Raw genomic sequence first — 16,698 nt, forward strand, 5'->3', positions numbered from 1 at the left:
GACTGCGCTCTGGGTCAGGGCGTAGCTCACATTTTCTTCTCGGAGCTGATCTTTAAGGCGGGCGCCTGGATAACACGAATCCCCGCGGCGCCGGAAGCCCCTCCCGGCGTCGGCCTACGTGCTGTGCGTCCTCAGGCTGACGCAGGCGTGCCTTTGTCAGCCTCTGCGGGCGCCTATTGGCCCGGCAGCGGCTCGTCCCTCCCTCCGGAAGTCCGGACGTCGTCATTTGTGCTTCGTGGTCGCGGGTGAGCGGGGCTGGGGTGGGCCCGGGCTAGGGGCCGTGGGTGGGCTCTGGCCTCGGCGCTCCGCCGCGCCTTCCAGCTGCTCAGCAGGCTCCAGCCCGGCGCGAGGTTGTCCGCTGTGCTCTGCTCGGAGCCTCGCGGCCCGCCTGCACTCTCCGGGGACGCCCCGCTCCGCTGTCACGGTACACTCCGCTCCCAAACGCTTGCCTCTGCCGGCCTCCCCTCGCCCTTTCCCGGACTCTGGCCTCCTGCCTTGTCCACCCACCCTCGGTACCTCCCTCCGTTCCGCCGCTTCTTTCCTTTGTATCCGTTTGTTCTTTTCGTTGGCCTCGTACTGTCGGTTTCAGTTCCTTTTTGTGATCCTCACCATGAGCCCTTATCTACGTTGTCTTTGACTCAACCCGTCCCCGCTCCCTGTGTCTCCACTAAAATGATACGCCGAACTGGGTTACTTAGAGGCGGCTCTCCTAGGATACCTGCCCTATTTCGGATAGAGCCTCAAGTCCTTTCCTCATTCCATTGTCTTGGACTAGATTGAGTGAAAGAAGATTCCTCAGCAATTTTTATCCATTTTGCTCGATCTGTTGGCTTGGAGAAGGTAGCTAAAATGATAATGAATCTCTCCTAGCCACCTTCTAGACTTTTCTAACCGCAATTTCCACGTGTATGAAATATCTTACCGAAAAATCAGGATTAAGCGATAAATTACAAATAGCTTCATTCTGAAGAGAGCTAAGAAGTTTTAGAAAAGCCATAGTTGTGGCATAAGTAAGTAGTAGTATTTGTTCTTGAGAGTTTTATTTACAACATAGTGCCTATGAACTTATTGAAAGCACAACGATTATCTTTATGATGGAGAGATTGCCAGTCACCAACTTAACCTACTAGTTGTTAGCATTGGCTGTTGTCTTGAAGGTGTTTAGTTGGTTTTGAAGAGGAAAAGTCAACAGCATTGAGCTAGGAAACGAACTGGGAATAATGGTCTTAGCTAATTCTAGTTACTTAGTTACCTCTATGTGAACTTTGGAGAGGTCACAACTTTTGGATTTTTTCTCCTTTTTATAATAATACTTATACAGCACTTAATAAGTGTAGACACTGTTCTGAGCTTTGTATTCATATTAACTAACCCACACTACATCCTTCTGAGATAAGTACTATTATTGTCTTCATTTTACACATGAGGAAATTAAGGTACAGTCTGATTAAATACCTTTCCCAAAAACACCATCAAGAAAGTAGTGAAAGCAAGTCTCAAATCCAGGTAGCTGGTAACTCCCAGCTGAAGACAGCTTAACTGCTGTGAGGGTGCAAGACCTACACCTGATCACCTCTGAACTCTCTTCAGATTAGATTCTAAATATCTATAGTCAAAAATAATGATTCCTCGAAAAATAATGAATAAGACTCACTGCTCGTTTGGCTTATTTTAATCAGAGAATATGTTCTTTAAAATTTTGGGACCAATTATTTCGGTGAATTCTTAAATTGTTACTGTAATTTAACCAGGGGTTGTTTCAGAGTCCAATTATGAATCCTTTGCAAAAATAGCTGGCTTGATACAAATTTGCATTTTTATTTGTTTATGGTTCTTGTTTGTAATTCATTTCAAAGACACATTCAGATTGGGTTCGCCCGTATTGTGAATTACTTAAAAATTGCCTCAGTGTAGTCATGGTGCTGACTCATTTGCCAGCAGATACTACTTAATTTACAATATTTTGAAAATAAGAGATTTTAAGATCCTGGATTATGCCTTAGGCACTGTTGAAGTTTCTTACTTTTTAAGGCCTTCCATCCTACTCTAAGGGATTAAAACTTCTTTTAAATTTAAAAGGCCTTTTGGCTTAATAATGTATTATGGAATTAGTATTGATTCTTTTTCAAGAAATTGCTGATTTTTGAGAAATTCCAATATAATTTCTAATCAAAGAAATTAGAAGCGTTAACTTGTTGAAATGGATGATTTACTTATAATGTTAAATAAAATTTTTTATTACTGGGCACAACTTTAATTATGCCCTTAAATATAAAAGCAAAGTATATCAAAGGAGAGTTGTTGCCTGAGGAACATCAGCTGGGTCAGCTGATTTGCAGCCTAGCCGTCTTCCAAAGTAATGTATTGGTAACTTTCAGGTTGTGTATTTGCCTTAAGCTTTGTAGGTTTGGCTAATTGATATTATCAGTCCCTGCAGATTGGGACTTGGGAATTAACTCACACTAAGTCTGCTCCACACTTAAATAGAGTATAAGCCGTAATACTAAGTTTAAAGTTTTTGTGCCTCCATTTTTTAAATCTGCAAATTTAAGATAGCAGAGGCACCCAACCCCACTGGGTGTTTTGAGGATTAAATGAATCGATGACTGTAAACTGCCTAGCACCTACCAAGCGTTGGTGTCTTTCCTTTATCATCACATTTATAATTAGGGAGCAGTGATTGGAAAGGATTGGAAACAGGCACTTCACTATTAGTTTCATGTCTACTACCTATTATGTTTTTACCTCGCAGATAACAAATGATTTTAGCAAATGATATGTTTTAAGTTTTTCCTTCACTGTAGAAGCAGTCCTTTTAGGTATTGTAATCTAGGTAAATTCATTACTCTGTGATGAACTAATTTTTTTCTTTAACAGTTTAGGAGTTCAAGCCTGGGACAATGGTGTGCATTCCTTGTATTGTCATTCCAGTTCTGCTCTGGGTCTACAAAAAATTCCTAGAGCCATACATATACCCTCTGATTTCCCCTTTTGTTAGTCGTATATGGCCTGGAAAAGCTATACAGGAATCCAATGATAAAAATAAAGGCAAAGTAGACTGTAAGGTAAGAGCATTCAAATACCTTGAATAAAAGTGGAGAAACGGGGTGGTACTTGGGTAAAACACCTGGATTTTGAAAAGGCAAGTTTTTGGAACCAGAAGCTTCAGTAATTTGTCTTCAATCTAAGTAATTAACATTTGGCTTACACTATGGTTTTAAACTAGGCCTGTGATTAATTCCTTGCCTTACGCCAAGATGATAACCAGTATTTCCTGGCTAGTAAGCATAATAGTAGATAGTTAATGGATGAGAGAGATGGTACACATACAAGCCAGTTTCACTGATTGATAACTTTGTTAAGAGATTTAATTGGAAGGATCACAGAATTTTTTTAAAAAATAAAATTATTGCTTTAAATGAATATTTACACAACTCTGTAGATACTGGTGCTTCTTAGGTTCAACTTTGACTGTTTGCACTAATTTAGCAATCCTGCACATTTCTGGAAGCAAAGTTTTTTCACTCTGGTTTGTTGTCTATTTGTAAAGAGTACGTCTCTTATGATGAGTCTTTTTATTGTAATAATTCCTAAAATGCTTTTTTCATTTTAGAGTGGAGACATAAATGGATTACCAACAAGAGGACCAACAGAAATCTCTGAGAAAAAGAAAGACTAAAGCAATTTTCCCAAAGGATCTCATTTTAAAAATGGACCTGAAAATATGAAGCACCTTCTTTGTAATTGTCTCTGACCTTTTTCACTGAGACCAGAATTCAGGAAAGATAGGTTAGGTGTTCACCTGATACTAATCAGGAAATACATGGTATCTGTATTTAAAATGTAGTTAGTTATATTTAATGACCTCATTCCTGCGTTCCTTTTTCACTAATGTAGCTTTCATTTCTATTATTGCTGTTTTAACAATATGAATAAATAGAAGGTTTGTGCCAGTAGACACTCAGTTACTAAACCAGTACTTAAAAACCTTTGATCTTTCATTCACATGCATTGGACTGCTGTTTACTCTCATTTCTTGGGTCCTCAAATTTGAGTGGAGTGCAGTTTTACTGTGAGACAGTTAAGTGAGACTGTGCCATGAAATGAAGAGTAGAGTTGTTGGAGATGATGATGATGTGAAACATAAAGATACACTTACTGTCCAACATGATGGAGCAGCTTGTCCGTGCAAGTAGAAATTACTATTTATTGCTCTGAGAAGATAGAAAAGACAGGAAAACAGAAAACCTCTTTTACATAAATATCTACTGTATATTATAAAATTCTAATCCTTGTTGCGTTCCTTCTATTCCTACAGATGTATTAAACATACAGTTTAACTTGTGGTTCTTTTTTCTTTTAAAGTCTATTTAAATGTTTAAAAGGGAAATTTTTTTTTTTTTTTTTTTTTTTTGAGACAGAGTCTCACTCTGTTGCCCAGGCTAGAGTGAGTGCCGTGGCGTCAGCCTAGCTCACAGCAACCTCAAACTCCTGAGCTCAAGTGATCCTCCTGTCTCAGCCTCCCGAGTAGCTGGGACTACAGGCATGTGCCACCATGCCCGGCTAATTTTTTCTATATATATTTTTAGCTGTCCATATAATTTCTTTCTATTTTTAGTAGAGATGGGGTCTCGCTCTTGCTCAGGCTGGTCTCGAACTCCTGAGCTCAAACGATTAAAAGGGAAATTTTTTACCACATCAGAAAACAGAATTTTACTATTTTGATAGCATGTGGATAGTGGTGGAACAAAAGTTATCTCCAAAATTTAGATACTACAAAATTCAGTCGTTTTCAACAATAGTGACTTGACTGGGTAGTTGCTCATGTGGCCGGAGGCCTGGGCCTCTACGTGGCCTTTCATCTTGGGTTTCTTCACTTCAGTGTAGGGATCTACAAATATTCAAAGATGATGAGATATATCTTTATATTTATTCCTCTGAAGCAGGGAGAGATTAGAAGAGACTCTGCTCTTGGGTCCCCAGTGAAGTCCTGCGTCCTGACTGAGAGTCTGGTCAAGTCATTGATCCACCCTGGACTTTATTTGATATTAATCGGTAGGTCCCAACCTCTTTGCTCCAACCCACCTGAGGAATAAGATAAATTAAGCTGTGCACGGTGGCTCATAACTGTAATCCGAGCACTTTGGGTTGCTGAGGTAGGAGGGTTGCTTGAGGCCATGAGTTCAAGACCAGCCTGGGCAACATAGCGAGACCATATGTCTACACAAAATTTTTCAAAGATAAATTCCTAACTAAATTCAGTTGATCGGTTCGTTTTTTTAAGGTATAAAAGCTACATTATAAAAACAGCAGTTGTTCATAGTAAAACCGTGCAAGAGCACATTAAAAGCTGATGTTCTTTCTCTACTCTCATTCACTTATTCTACCCCCACAGATGGAACCGCATAGTTTCTTGCATAGCCTTCTAGCAACTTTTTTTTTTACTGCCCCGACCACCCAACTAGCAACTTTCTTAAAATTAATTTGATTTTATTAAACATACATATTTTTAATTTTATTTTTTTGAGATAGGATCTCTATCACTTAGGCTGGAGTGCACTAGCATAATCATAGCTCACTGCAGCCTCAAACTCTTGAGCTCAAGGCATCCTCTCACCTCAGCTTGCTAAGTAGCTGGGACTACAGGTGCATGCCACCGCAGACAACTACGTTTTGTAAAGATGGGGTCTTGTTACGTTGCCCAGGCTGGTCTCAAATTCCCGACCTCAAGTGACCCTCCAGCCTCAGCCTCTGATAGCTCGAGGATTACAGGCATGAGCAACTGTACTCAGCCTTTCATTTTTAAAAACTGAAATAATGTTGCAAGGTTTATAATGTCCCTGCTCCCTTAGTTCCCAAGGACTTTACCTATTGAGCTATTGCTTTTGGTATTTATCTCTAAATAGTATTATTTAATTACTTTAATGGATTTGTTTCTAAATAGTACATATATACAGCGGTTTTTTGAGCTATCAACTTTAGACATTATTGACTTCCTGTCATGGTTTAGATACAGCTATCTTACACTCTACTTCTCCCACACATCCTCCGAATATTCTTCTGGAAATTCTGCTTGTCATTAGTGTTCACAGCATTATGAGTGTGCCAGGTGCCTTCCATTGGCCCCTCCAAATCTCTGCTCCTTTCGTTCTGTTTTTCTACCCAAGAAAGCTATACGGACTGCATCAACAGGCTTCCCAGGCCTCTGGGTTCGGCTGAGTTTGACCAACAGGGATCCACAGCAGGAGATGGAGGGAGAATGAGGGCAGAGTGTTTATTCCCTTGGCCCCCTTCCTGTGGGGTCTCTTCAAGCCAGCTGTTCTTCAGGCAGAAGTCACTGTGCCTCAAGACAGCCAACTCCATGTCACTCCTTTCAGTTTCCCCGAATCCCTCCTCCTCAGCCTTTTGGACCTGGGGGTGGTATTATTTCTGTTACTGCTGGCACTGGGTTACTGCTTTCTGTCGGTGCCATCTGCTTGCTGCCACACTGACTGATAGAATGAGAGCATGTCATGCTGCTCACTGCAGATCATGAGAGTGTGTTGGGGTTGCATTTCCCCTCACATACAAATGGTGTTTCCTAGAGTCACTAATTACCTTTTTCTCCCCACGCACTTCTCTTGCTTCTGGAATTTGGCCACCTTCCTGGGTTGGATCTCTTGTTTCCTAGATTCCACATCTTCCTCTCTCTTGGTTTATTCCCAATTTTTTTTTTTTTCTGTAGCACACCAGCTTTCGAATTCAATACATAAAAAGTATCTTATTTTTATGAAAAATTTACTATTTTGTCCATTTTTTTTTTTAAATTTAATGGCTAGCTGGTGAAAGCTTTTATCAGCTACCCATGGGCAGGATAGCCACTGTTCTATACCACACAAGTATTCCGTTGCCCCAAAATACCAATATCAGTCAATCTATAGTCCAGGGCTCCCTTTCTAGTAAGAGCTGTCATTTGATAGACACATTGTGCCTGGCACTGTGCAGGGGTATTTCACACATATGAACATATCTGATCTTCATAAAACTGAGATACAGTCAAGAATATGGGATCATAGAGTTTAAATATGTTAAGTAGGAATCTAGGATTTCAAGATCATACAGCTAACTTATTTTGTCTAAGGAGCTATCCCAGCTACTAATACCTTAATTATTAGGAATACCTTACTGGGAATAATTAGGCAGCAATGGAGAGGAGGAGTTTGGACTAATCAGTATTTGTGAACTTGTTTTAAAGTTATTTTGTTGACCTTGCCGCACGACTTTTTAATTTACCTAGTTTTCAATAACTTACTTTTGCCTAGTTAATTTTAACCGCACTTTGTGTCTCTTTTGGTGAGTCAGGCTCATTTTCTCGGGTAATTGTTCACGGCTCTCCGAAAGGCTCTTGGGCTTTGTCACATTTTCTTTTTCGTTACTGAGCTGCCTTCCTAGGAAATACAGGTGAGTCAGCATTTCCTCAAAATGCCCATCACTGGCATGCTGAGCTATTAGGCGGACTGACGGGACTGAAAAGAACTTTTAACACTGAATGCTGTAAGGCTAAGTGTTATGGGTTCACTCACAAGCAAAAAGGAAGTGGAGGGAAGATGCCTCATGGTTTCCTCCCCAGGGAGCTACTAGCTTGTTCCATCCTCAAAGCTATATTTATTGACATGGCAACAGCTCCTTAAGGAACAAGCAAAGACTATGAGTGCTAAGTAAGGTTTGTCCCCTAAAAACTCATGTTGAAACTTAATCCCCAATGTGGCAATATTGAGAGGTGGAGCCTTTAAGAGGTGACTGGGTCATGAGGGCTCTGCCTTCATGAATGGATTAATGGGTTATCTTGGGAGTGGACTGGTGGCTTTGTAAGTGGAAGGGAGACCTGAGTTAGCACACTCTGCCCCCTCACCATGTGATGCCCACCTTGGGGCTCTGCAGAGGTTCTCACCAGATGCAGTCCCTCAACCTTGGACTTCTCAGCCTCCATAACTGTTAAGAAATAAATTTCCTTGCGTATAAATTACCCAGTTTCAGGTATTCAGTTATAATAACAGAAAATAGACTAAGAACAACAGGCAAGTTTGTTCTTAAGAAGTAACAGCACGGAAGGTTTTAGGAACAAGAGTGGAAGGCATCTGGGCAGGAATTGGATAAGAGTAAGTTTAAATTGATGGTGTAAAGAAATTTCAGATTCCTCAAGTGAAGGGAGAGGTTCAAATTGAGCAGGTAAGGACAATAGGTGAGGGTGTGGTGGCATGCATAAGTTGTCCCGGGTACTAGGGAGGCTGAGGCTGAGGATTGAGCTCAGGAGTTCGCAGCTGCGGTGAGCTGACTGTATCACTGCACTCCAGCCTCCAGCCTGGGCAACAGAGTGAGAACTTGAGACCTTGTCTCGAAAAAAAAAGGAAAAAGGAACTATAGATGATGAACTTGGAAGGGCCAGATTATGGTAGAGTATTCACAAAATATACTAAGCACTCTAAATGTTGAGCTGGTCTAGACCTTGGAGTACATCTAATCTAATCATCTTATTTTTTACTAACAACAACAACAAAAAAAAGTGAAAAGAAAATAGCCAGGTGCTAGAACAGGGCAAGGCTGCAGGGCTGCTATGTACAGCTGTGCTAAGTATACACTGCCCGATTTCAGAAGGCACCATACACATTGACAACAATGTAAATGATTCTCCTAGGTCAGGGGTGGGGAAACTTTTCATGTTGGAAGCTGCATTAATTTAGCTATAATCAAATAAGGCTGCATTCAAGAAACTTTAATTAGATATGCTTAAAAATGTACATTATTCTGTAAAAATCTAACCACTACTATGTACTTAATAATTTCAAAAAATGAAAACTATTTGTTAATTTTAAAGTTAGCTAACCTTTTAATGACTTTGCTATGTCTGCTTTTGTTGGAAAGCGTTTGAATATTGAATGTTGCAGCATGGAGGTCCGCAGTTTTGGTTGATCCTCTAGATCTGAGGTCCCCAACCGTAGGGGTGCAACCCATTACTGGTCCATGGCCTGCTAGGAAACTGGCCATGTATTACTGCCTGAGTTCTGCACCACACCGCCACCATGACACCCCACTCCCCAACAAACCCCCCATCCTCAGTCCGTGGAAAAATTGTCTTCCATGAAACCGGTCCCTGGTATCAAAAAGGTTGAGGACTGCTTCTCTAGATGGGTATCAGTCCTCTGTGACCTTGAGGGTGTTTTGATTTGGGTTAGATAGGAGAATGTAGATTCACAGCCATAAGTGGCTGAAAAGCAAGAAAGCATTTTTTAAGCATGTTGCCCAAGGCGTGGGTATTCTGCATTTTTTCATATTTCAATTGGATCTTTCTTGGCATCAAACAATGACTTTAAAATGTCATCTACTGAGAGCTCAATCAATTGTATCTGTAGTTCTTTAGGTGCCTTGATGATCGCAATTAGGTGAGGCTGAAATGCTAATTTGAATGTGATGTCATGATTCTCAAAGTCAGTAAAACTTTCATTTATTCTCCAATTAGTGGGTCTATAATAGCTGCATTTTCTTCAAATGATTCACATATATCATCCTGCTCATCAGTGACCTTTGCTAACTGGGGAAAATGTGCATCCGAAATTTCCTTCTGAAGAAGAAGCATTTTGAAAAAAGATAGCTTTTTTTTTTTGAAATGGTTTGATTTTTTTTTTGCCACATGTCATAAGTAGACTTAGTTTTACCTTGCAAAGAAATATTCAAGTTGTTTTGATTTGATACGATGTCACACAGAAATGTTACATTCCTAAAGAAATCTTCTTCTTTCAATAATTCACATTGCTGATTCTGTTCTTCATAAAATTTAACTATCTGTTCTTGCAGAGATAAAATTTTGGCTAACTGTGCCTGCGATAGCCAATGTACTTTAGAATGGTATGGCAAATCCACATTGAATACTTCATAGTTCAACTTTAGCTTTAGCACGAGATTTTGCTGATGCAAGATACAATGAAAAGAAATGAGAGCATCTGGATCTGTTAATACTTTCTTTTATCTGTGCAATAAACCCTTCATGTTTTCCTGTCATGAAAGTTGTACCATCTGTACATACACTCACTAAATTACCAAATTCAGTCCAACTTCACGACATTTATCTTGAAATTTGTAGAAGATATCTATTCCTTATGTTCTGTTCACAAGAGTTCCCAAAGTGAGTAACTCTTTGCAGCAAAGAAAATCTTCTGTTATGACCCAAATGAAGTATAAAACCTGCGCCGGGTCAGTAGTACCAGTTTATTCATCCAAAGTGATTGAATAATATATATTTTCCTTCTGAAGTATTGCATGAAGTCATTCTGTTAAGTTGAAGGCTAATTCATGATGCCAATCAGTTATGGTTCTCCTTGAAAGAGGCAGTTGTTTGTATTTTGAAACATTATCGGGGTCTAAGCATCCTACAACTTCGACAATGCGTCACTCAGTGGCTTCCCTCTTTTCCCAAGTATAGAGCTACTTTATAGGTTGCTTCAGTGGCATTATTTCCAGGTCTTATTGCTGCTTGAAAGAATTGTCTTTGCTTTTGCTTTTCACCTTTTAATTTCTGCAATAAAACTTTTCATGCCTCTCCCTCTAATTTAAAATATTTGTGGTCCTTATGAATGTTATAATGCTGATGAGCATTGAATATCTTTAATGTTCATATTGCAGTATTACAAAGCAAGCAAATCACCTTATCTTTAGCAGAAACAAGATAATATTGCAATTCCCAATCCTCATTAAAAAATCTGTTTTCTTCCTTCTGCATTCTCTTGGTCTTCTTTGACATGCTGGGCTGTTAAGCAGACAGAATTCAAAAATACTGTCGAGCTGTGCAACTACTCACAAATTCCACTTCAAACAGACACACAGTGTGCCATTGTCAAAAGCTGATAATGGACTGGAGTACTTGACCCCCATAAACTCTTGCCAACCAGCCTTGTGCTACAGTGGTGCCAGTCAGGTAGGGGAAGTTAGAACTAAATCATGAGCATAGCCACCATCAATTTAGTCCTTATGGCTTACTGATGTTCTAATTACCTTACACAGAACTCCTGTTCCTCACCTGGTCATTCAGCAGGAGAAGTTTCATACTTCCTCAGTGTATTGGCTTTCTATTGCTGCATAGCAAATTACCACAAATTTAGGGGCTTGAAACAACACAAATTTATTATCTCACAGTTTTTGTGGGTCAGATGTCCTGGTGTGGCATAGCTGGATTCTCTGCTCAGAGTTTCACCGGGCTGAAGTCGGGATGCTGGCTAGGTCTGTGGTTGTCATCTGGGCTCACGGTCCTCTTCCAAGCTCACTGGATGTCAGTAGAATTAATTTCCTTGTGGGTGCAGGACGGCAGTCCCTGCTTTCCTTCTAGTCAGCAAGGACTCGCCGTGCCTTGGCACATGGCCCCCACAGTCAGATGCCAATGTCAATGTTCACTTTCTCCCAGCCCATCCAGAGTACATCTCTCTGCCTTCTCATTGTCTAATCTCCTGGGACCAGCTAGAAAATTCTCTGCCTTTAAAAGGCTCATGTGATTAAATCAGACCTGTCCAGATTATCTCCCAATTTTAAGGTCAACTAATTTGGGACCTTAATGGTACAGTATCTGCAAAATCCCTTCACAGCAGCACCTAAGTTAGTGTTTGACTGGGAGAAGGTGTGTGTGCACCAGAGGCCGGGAATCTAGAGGCCTGTTGGTAAAACCTGCCTGCTACACTTGGCCCCTTTCCTGACTACTGATTTTCATCCTTCAATTACTTGGGAACCAACTGAGGATCTGAATCCCATGGTCCCCATCTATCAGTGGCCCCAGGCTTCACTGATTTTAAACTCTGGAGAATTTATAATACCGAAATTTAAAGAGACACTCAGCATAGTCTTTTCTGAACCCAAATTGGATGGCTAGAAATCATTTCAGATGGAAGGGGTGTGAGGAAGACAGTTAAATAAATAGTGTATTTTACAGAATAGGAAAGAGGATAGCCCCATAAATATGAAGACACAGGTTTCATTAGGAAAATGCAAATTAGAACCATAATGAGAAACAACCAGAATGGTTAAAATGAAAGGTCAAATGTGATGAGGGTTAAGAGTAAAGGAGGTTCCCATATATTGCTGGTGGCGTTGCAAACTGGCACAACTACTTTGTCAGCACTATCTGGTAATGTTGAACATGCACACACACTATGACTCAGCCATTCCATTCCTAGAGTCTAGATCCCAGAGAAAACAGTGTACTTGTATACCAATTATTCTTGGAATAATTGTTTACATAGTAGCCCAAACAAAACAACCCCCCACAAAAAGTCCATCTAGAATAGGAAGGATAAATAAATTGGTGTAATAAAACTGTTATAATGCTTTAAGTGGGTTTCAAAAAGTCCCATTGTGTAAACTGTAGAATCATATCATTTTGGGTTAATGAAATGATAGGGGCAAACTTGTTTGGCTCACCTTACCCAGGGATCCAAGAGCCAATCACCATTCACTTTATGTCCAAATACACAAAATATGCATATACTGGAATACTATGTAGCAATGAAAAATGAATGTACTCAAAATTCATCTATATTGCTTGAGGTATGAATATTGGTTACTCCTCAGGGATATTAGTTGGAAAGGAAAACAAATGACCTTTCTAGGAAATCTTTTTTTTTTTTTTTTGAAACAGAGTCTTGCTCTGTTGCCCTGGCTAGAGGCTAGAGTGCAGTGTCGGCATCATAGCTCACTGCAACCTCAAATTCCTGGGCTCAAGCGATCCTCCTGATTCAGCCTCCCAAGTAGCTGGGACTACAGGCATGAACCACAATGCCTGGCTAATTTTTCTATTTTTTGTAGAGACAGGAGTCTCACTCTTGCTCAGGCTGGTCTGGAACTCCTGAGCTCAAGCAATCCTGCCGCCTCAGCCTCCCAGAGTGCTAGGATTACAGGTGTGAGCCACTACGCCCAGCCCTTAACTGGGTTTTATTTTCAGTTCTACAATTGGGCTGAGCATTGGTTTAATAGACAGAAAGGGGCTAAGGAAAGCAGAGACAGAAAAAAAAAGCAGATTGATAGTTTCAAAGTTATTTTCTTTGTGTGTTTTTTTTTTTTTTTTCCCTAAAGTTACTTTCTTTGTAAAGGTTAAAGCAGAGGGGACTTCCTTATGCAGGCTAAAGCTGGCTTTTTGGGAATTTGGCTATCATCTGTCACTCCTAATTTCTCAGAAAGTCACATACACAGCTTAGTTTTGGCTTGCTGACATGGAACTGCAGCATGAGGGACTCCAGTTGAGTTTGGTCTGTTGGGCCTAGTGCAGGAGCTCAGTCTAAACCAATGGGCCCCTGTAAGTTTTATTTAACACAGCTTATTTGGAAACAGGGTCATTGCAGATAGAATTAGGTTAAAATGAGGTCACTAGGGTGGGCCCTAATCTAACATGACTGGTGTCCTTATAAAAAGGATAAATCTGGACACAGAGACACACACAGGGAGAAGGCCACATGAAGATGGAGGCAGAGTTTGGGGTGATCTTTCTACAGGCCAAGGAACATTGGAGATCACAAGCATGGAACAGAGTCTCCCTCACAGCCTCAGAAGGCACCAAAGCTGCCGATGCCTTGATTTCAGACCTCTGGCCTGCAGGCCCATGAGACAATAGACGTCTGTTGTTTCAGCCACCCAGTCTGTGGTACTTTGGTATGGCACCCCAGCAAACCACTAAACCCAGGTATTACAGTCAGGTATTACAGTCCGATTTAGTTGGGAAGGCAAGCTAACTCCAAGGCAGTCCAGTGTGAGTCTTCAGAGACTGGAGGTGTTGGCCAAAAGAGCTCTGAGAAGGCCTTTTCCAGTGAGTAAGAGTGTGGGCTCTACAGCCAGACTGCCTGGGTGCAAATCACAACTTGGCAGCTTTGTGATGTTGGGAAGTGTATTTAACTTCTTGGGACTGTAAAATGGGGAAAAATAAATAAGTACCTTGTCTTAGTCCTTCTGGGCTGCTAAAATGAAATACCCAGGCTGGTCTTGAACTCCTGGCCTTAAGTAATCCTCCTGCCTCAAGTTTCTGAGTTGGGATTATAGGCATGAGCCACCATGCTCAGCCTGATGTAGATATTTTGACCTCTTCCCATGAAGCACTAATGGTATTAACGGCGTCTAGAATGGTAAACCTTTTCCAGAAGGTTTTCCATTTACTTTGCCCTGATCTATCAGTGGAATCACTATCCATGGCCGTTATAGCCTTAAGAAATATATTTCTTAATAAGACTTGAAAGTCAAAATTACTTTTAAATCTGTGGTCTACAGAATGGATGTTGTGTTAGCAGGCATGAAAACAACATTAATCTCCTTGTACATCTCCATCAGAACTCTTGGGTGACCAGGTGAACTGTCAATGAGCACTAATATTTTGAAAGAAATCTTTTTTTCTCAGCAATATGTCTAAACAGTGGGCTTAAAATATTCAGTAGACCATGCTGTAAATGGATGTGTTGTCATCCAGGCTTTCTTGTTCCATTTATAGAACATAGGCAGAGAAATTTTATTTATTTATTTATTTATTTCCTTATTTATTTTAGAGGCAGGGTCTCACAATGCTGCCCAATCTGATCCCGAACTCCTGGCTTCAAGCGATCCTCTGGCCTCAGCCTCCTGAGTGGCTGGGATTACAGGATCAAACCACCATGGAAAATTCACATTTTGTAGAAATTAAATAGTACACTCTTAAAAATCCAGTAGATCAAATAAGAAATCACAACGGAAATTAAAATTTTCCCCCTTTTATAAGGACACCAGTCATATTGGATTGGAGGCTATCCAAGTGACCTTATTTTAACTTGGTAACCTCTGTAAAGACCTTATCTCCAAATAAGGTCACATTCTGAGATACTAGGGGTTAGGACTTCAACATGTAAACTTTTTTTTTTGCAGGGGGGAACATAATTTAACCCATAACTCCTGATGAAAGGGTTGAATATTTAATTTAAAAAAATGCTTGCTAAGTGCCCACTGTGAACCTTGGGCTGCGACAACGCAACAAACAAAGTTCCTGCCTCATGGAGCTTGCGTTCCAGATAGCTATATAATGTATCAGGAGGTGATTAAATGTCATGTAGGAATATCAAGATGCAAAAAGAGTGAGAGTGCTGGAGTGGTAGAGAGGAGGTGAGGGTTGGGAGGTATTGTTATTTCATACAGGGTAAACAGAAAAGGCCCTTTGATAATGTCACATTTGACCAGAGTCTTAGAGGAGATAAGAAAGAAAATCTTTACAGTGGTCTAAGTTCCTTAATTATAATTTTTGTTTATTTCGTTGTTGTCATCTCCTACCAGAATATGAGGTCCTTGAAGGCAATAAATAATTTAGTAGATCTGTAACATCCCAGTGCCTAGAGCGATGTCTGGTATTTGGCATGCAATACAATGTTAACCATTTAAAAAAGGAAAAGAATGGTTCAAGCAGAGGTAACAGAAGGTGTTTAAAAAGCCCTGAGCTGGGAGCATGCCTGGTGTATTCTAGCAACTGCTAGGAGCTATTCCACTCCTGTCTCCTTCCCTGTCAGACCTAATTGTAATGGCTAGGATAGGTTTAATCTCCCTATTTTAAGGTCAGCTGATTAGCCATCTTAATGCCATCTGCAGCCTTAGTTTCCCTTTGCCATGTAACCCAAAATATTCACAGGTTCTGGGGATTAAGATGTAGGCATCTGTAGGGGGCCCATTATCTTGCCTACCACATGGAATAATTTTAGATTTACAGAAGAGTTGCAAGGTATGGAGGGTTACCGCATATCCTTCCCCTGGCTTCCTTTAATGTTAACATCTGACATAACTATGGTACATTTGTCAAAACTAAAAAATTAACATTGGTACAATATCCTTATCTAAACTCCAAACTTCATTTGGATTTCATCAGTTTTCCCACTATTGACTGTTTTGGTTCCGGGATCCAATCTAGGATACTCCATTTCATTTAGAAGCATTTCATGGCTTTCTTATTGGTGTTTCTGCACTAACTAGACCCTGTAGTTGAGTTAGTAACAGTTATCATGATACTTCTGCAGGCAGTATTGAAAGTTGATGACCAAAGATAATACCTCACACACTACATGCACAATAAAGTTACTGAAGGACTGCTACTCCGTCTTATGCTTTCCTAGATTGTAAAAACCATTCCTAATTGTACCTCTGATTTATGACGTTTGCCTGGCTTCTTGGTCTACAAAGCCAGTTCTAAAGAGATGCTCATAACTGTTGCTGGGTCAATTTGGGAGCAGTAGAGTGTACACTAGGCAAAATTACAAAATGCTTTGAGTTTGGTTTTGATGCTTGATTCTCTTTTTGCTATAATTTAAAAGTAAAATTATACATGGAGTTCATATTCCTTGCATGAAAAGTAGAAAACACATAGGGAACAACTAATTTTAGTCACACATGATCTCATTACCCAAAGCTGTAATATTGTTAGTATTCTTTTTTTCTCCCTGGGCACATATACATAAGTATTACAAATACAATTCATTTATGAAAATTGGGTAATACTATATATACTGTTTCCACTCAATATATTATGTTTTCAAATAAATATGCATCCATAGCATTTTTTACAATGACTGCTGAGTAGTGCCCATCTCTTTTTAGCTAGGTACCTTGGGTTTTAATGTTTTCTTGTTATAATTCTGCAAGCTTAGTGAACTTATTTTTAGTCAATGCTGGAAAAGAATAATATTTGTA

General features: G+C 40.1%; 1 protein-coding gene across 2 annotated transcripts; it reads left to right on the plus strand.

The window, feature by feature from the left end:
* Positions 1-228: 228 nt before the first annotated feature.
* C5H18orf32 (chromosome 5 C18orf32 homolog) lies at positions 229-4,289 on the plus strand. Of its 2 annotated transcripts, none has more exons than XM_069468006.1 (3): positions 229-245; positions 2,878-3,065; positions 3,614-4,289. In XM_069468006.1, the coding sequence occupies exons 2-3, from the start codon at positions 2,901-2,903 to the stop codon at positions 3,677-3,679; spliced, it is 231 nt and encodes a 76-aa protein (XP_069324107.1). In that variant the 5' UTR covers positions 229-245; positions 2,878-2,900; the 3' UTR covers positions 3,680-4,289. The 2 variants fall into 2 exon arrangements, with proteins under 2 accessions (XP_069324107.1, XP_069324106.1); XM_069468005.1 differs by having other exon boundaries at positions 240-512.
* Positions 4,290-16,698: the final 12,409 nt, after the last annotated feature.

The sequence above is a fragment of the Eulemur rufifrons genome, chromosome 5 (assembly GCF_041146395.1).
Source record: "Eulemur rufifrons isolate Redbay chromosome 5, OSU_ERuf_1, whole genome shotgun sequence".
In the NCBI taxonomy this organism is placed as follows: domain Eukaryota; kingdom Metazoa; phylum Chordata; class Mammalia; order Primates; family Lemuridae; genus Eulemur; species Eulemur rufifrons.

Bases quoted from the DNA above. Each gene is read 5' to 3' on its own strand.
- C5H18orf32 (XM_069468006.1), top strand. From the start codon at position 2,901: ATGGTGTGCATTCCTTGTATTGTCATTCCAGTTCTGCTCTGGGTCTAC. The intron at 3,066-3,613 runs GTAAGAGCATTC...TTTTCATTTTAG, and splicing joins AAGGCAAAGTAGACTGTAAG to AGTGGAGACATAAATGGATT.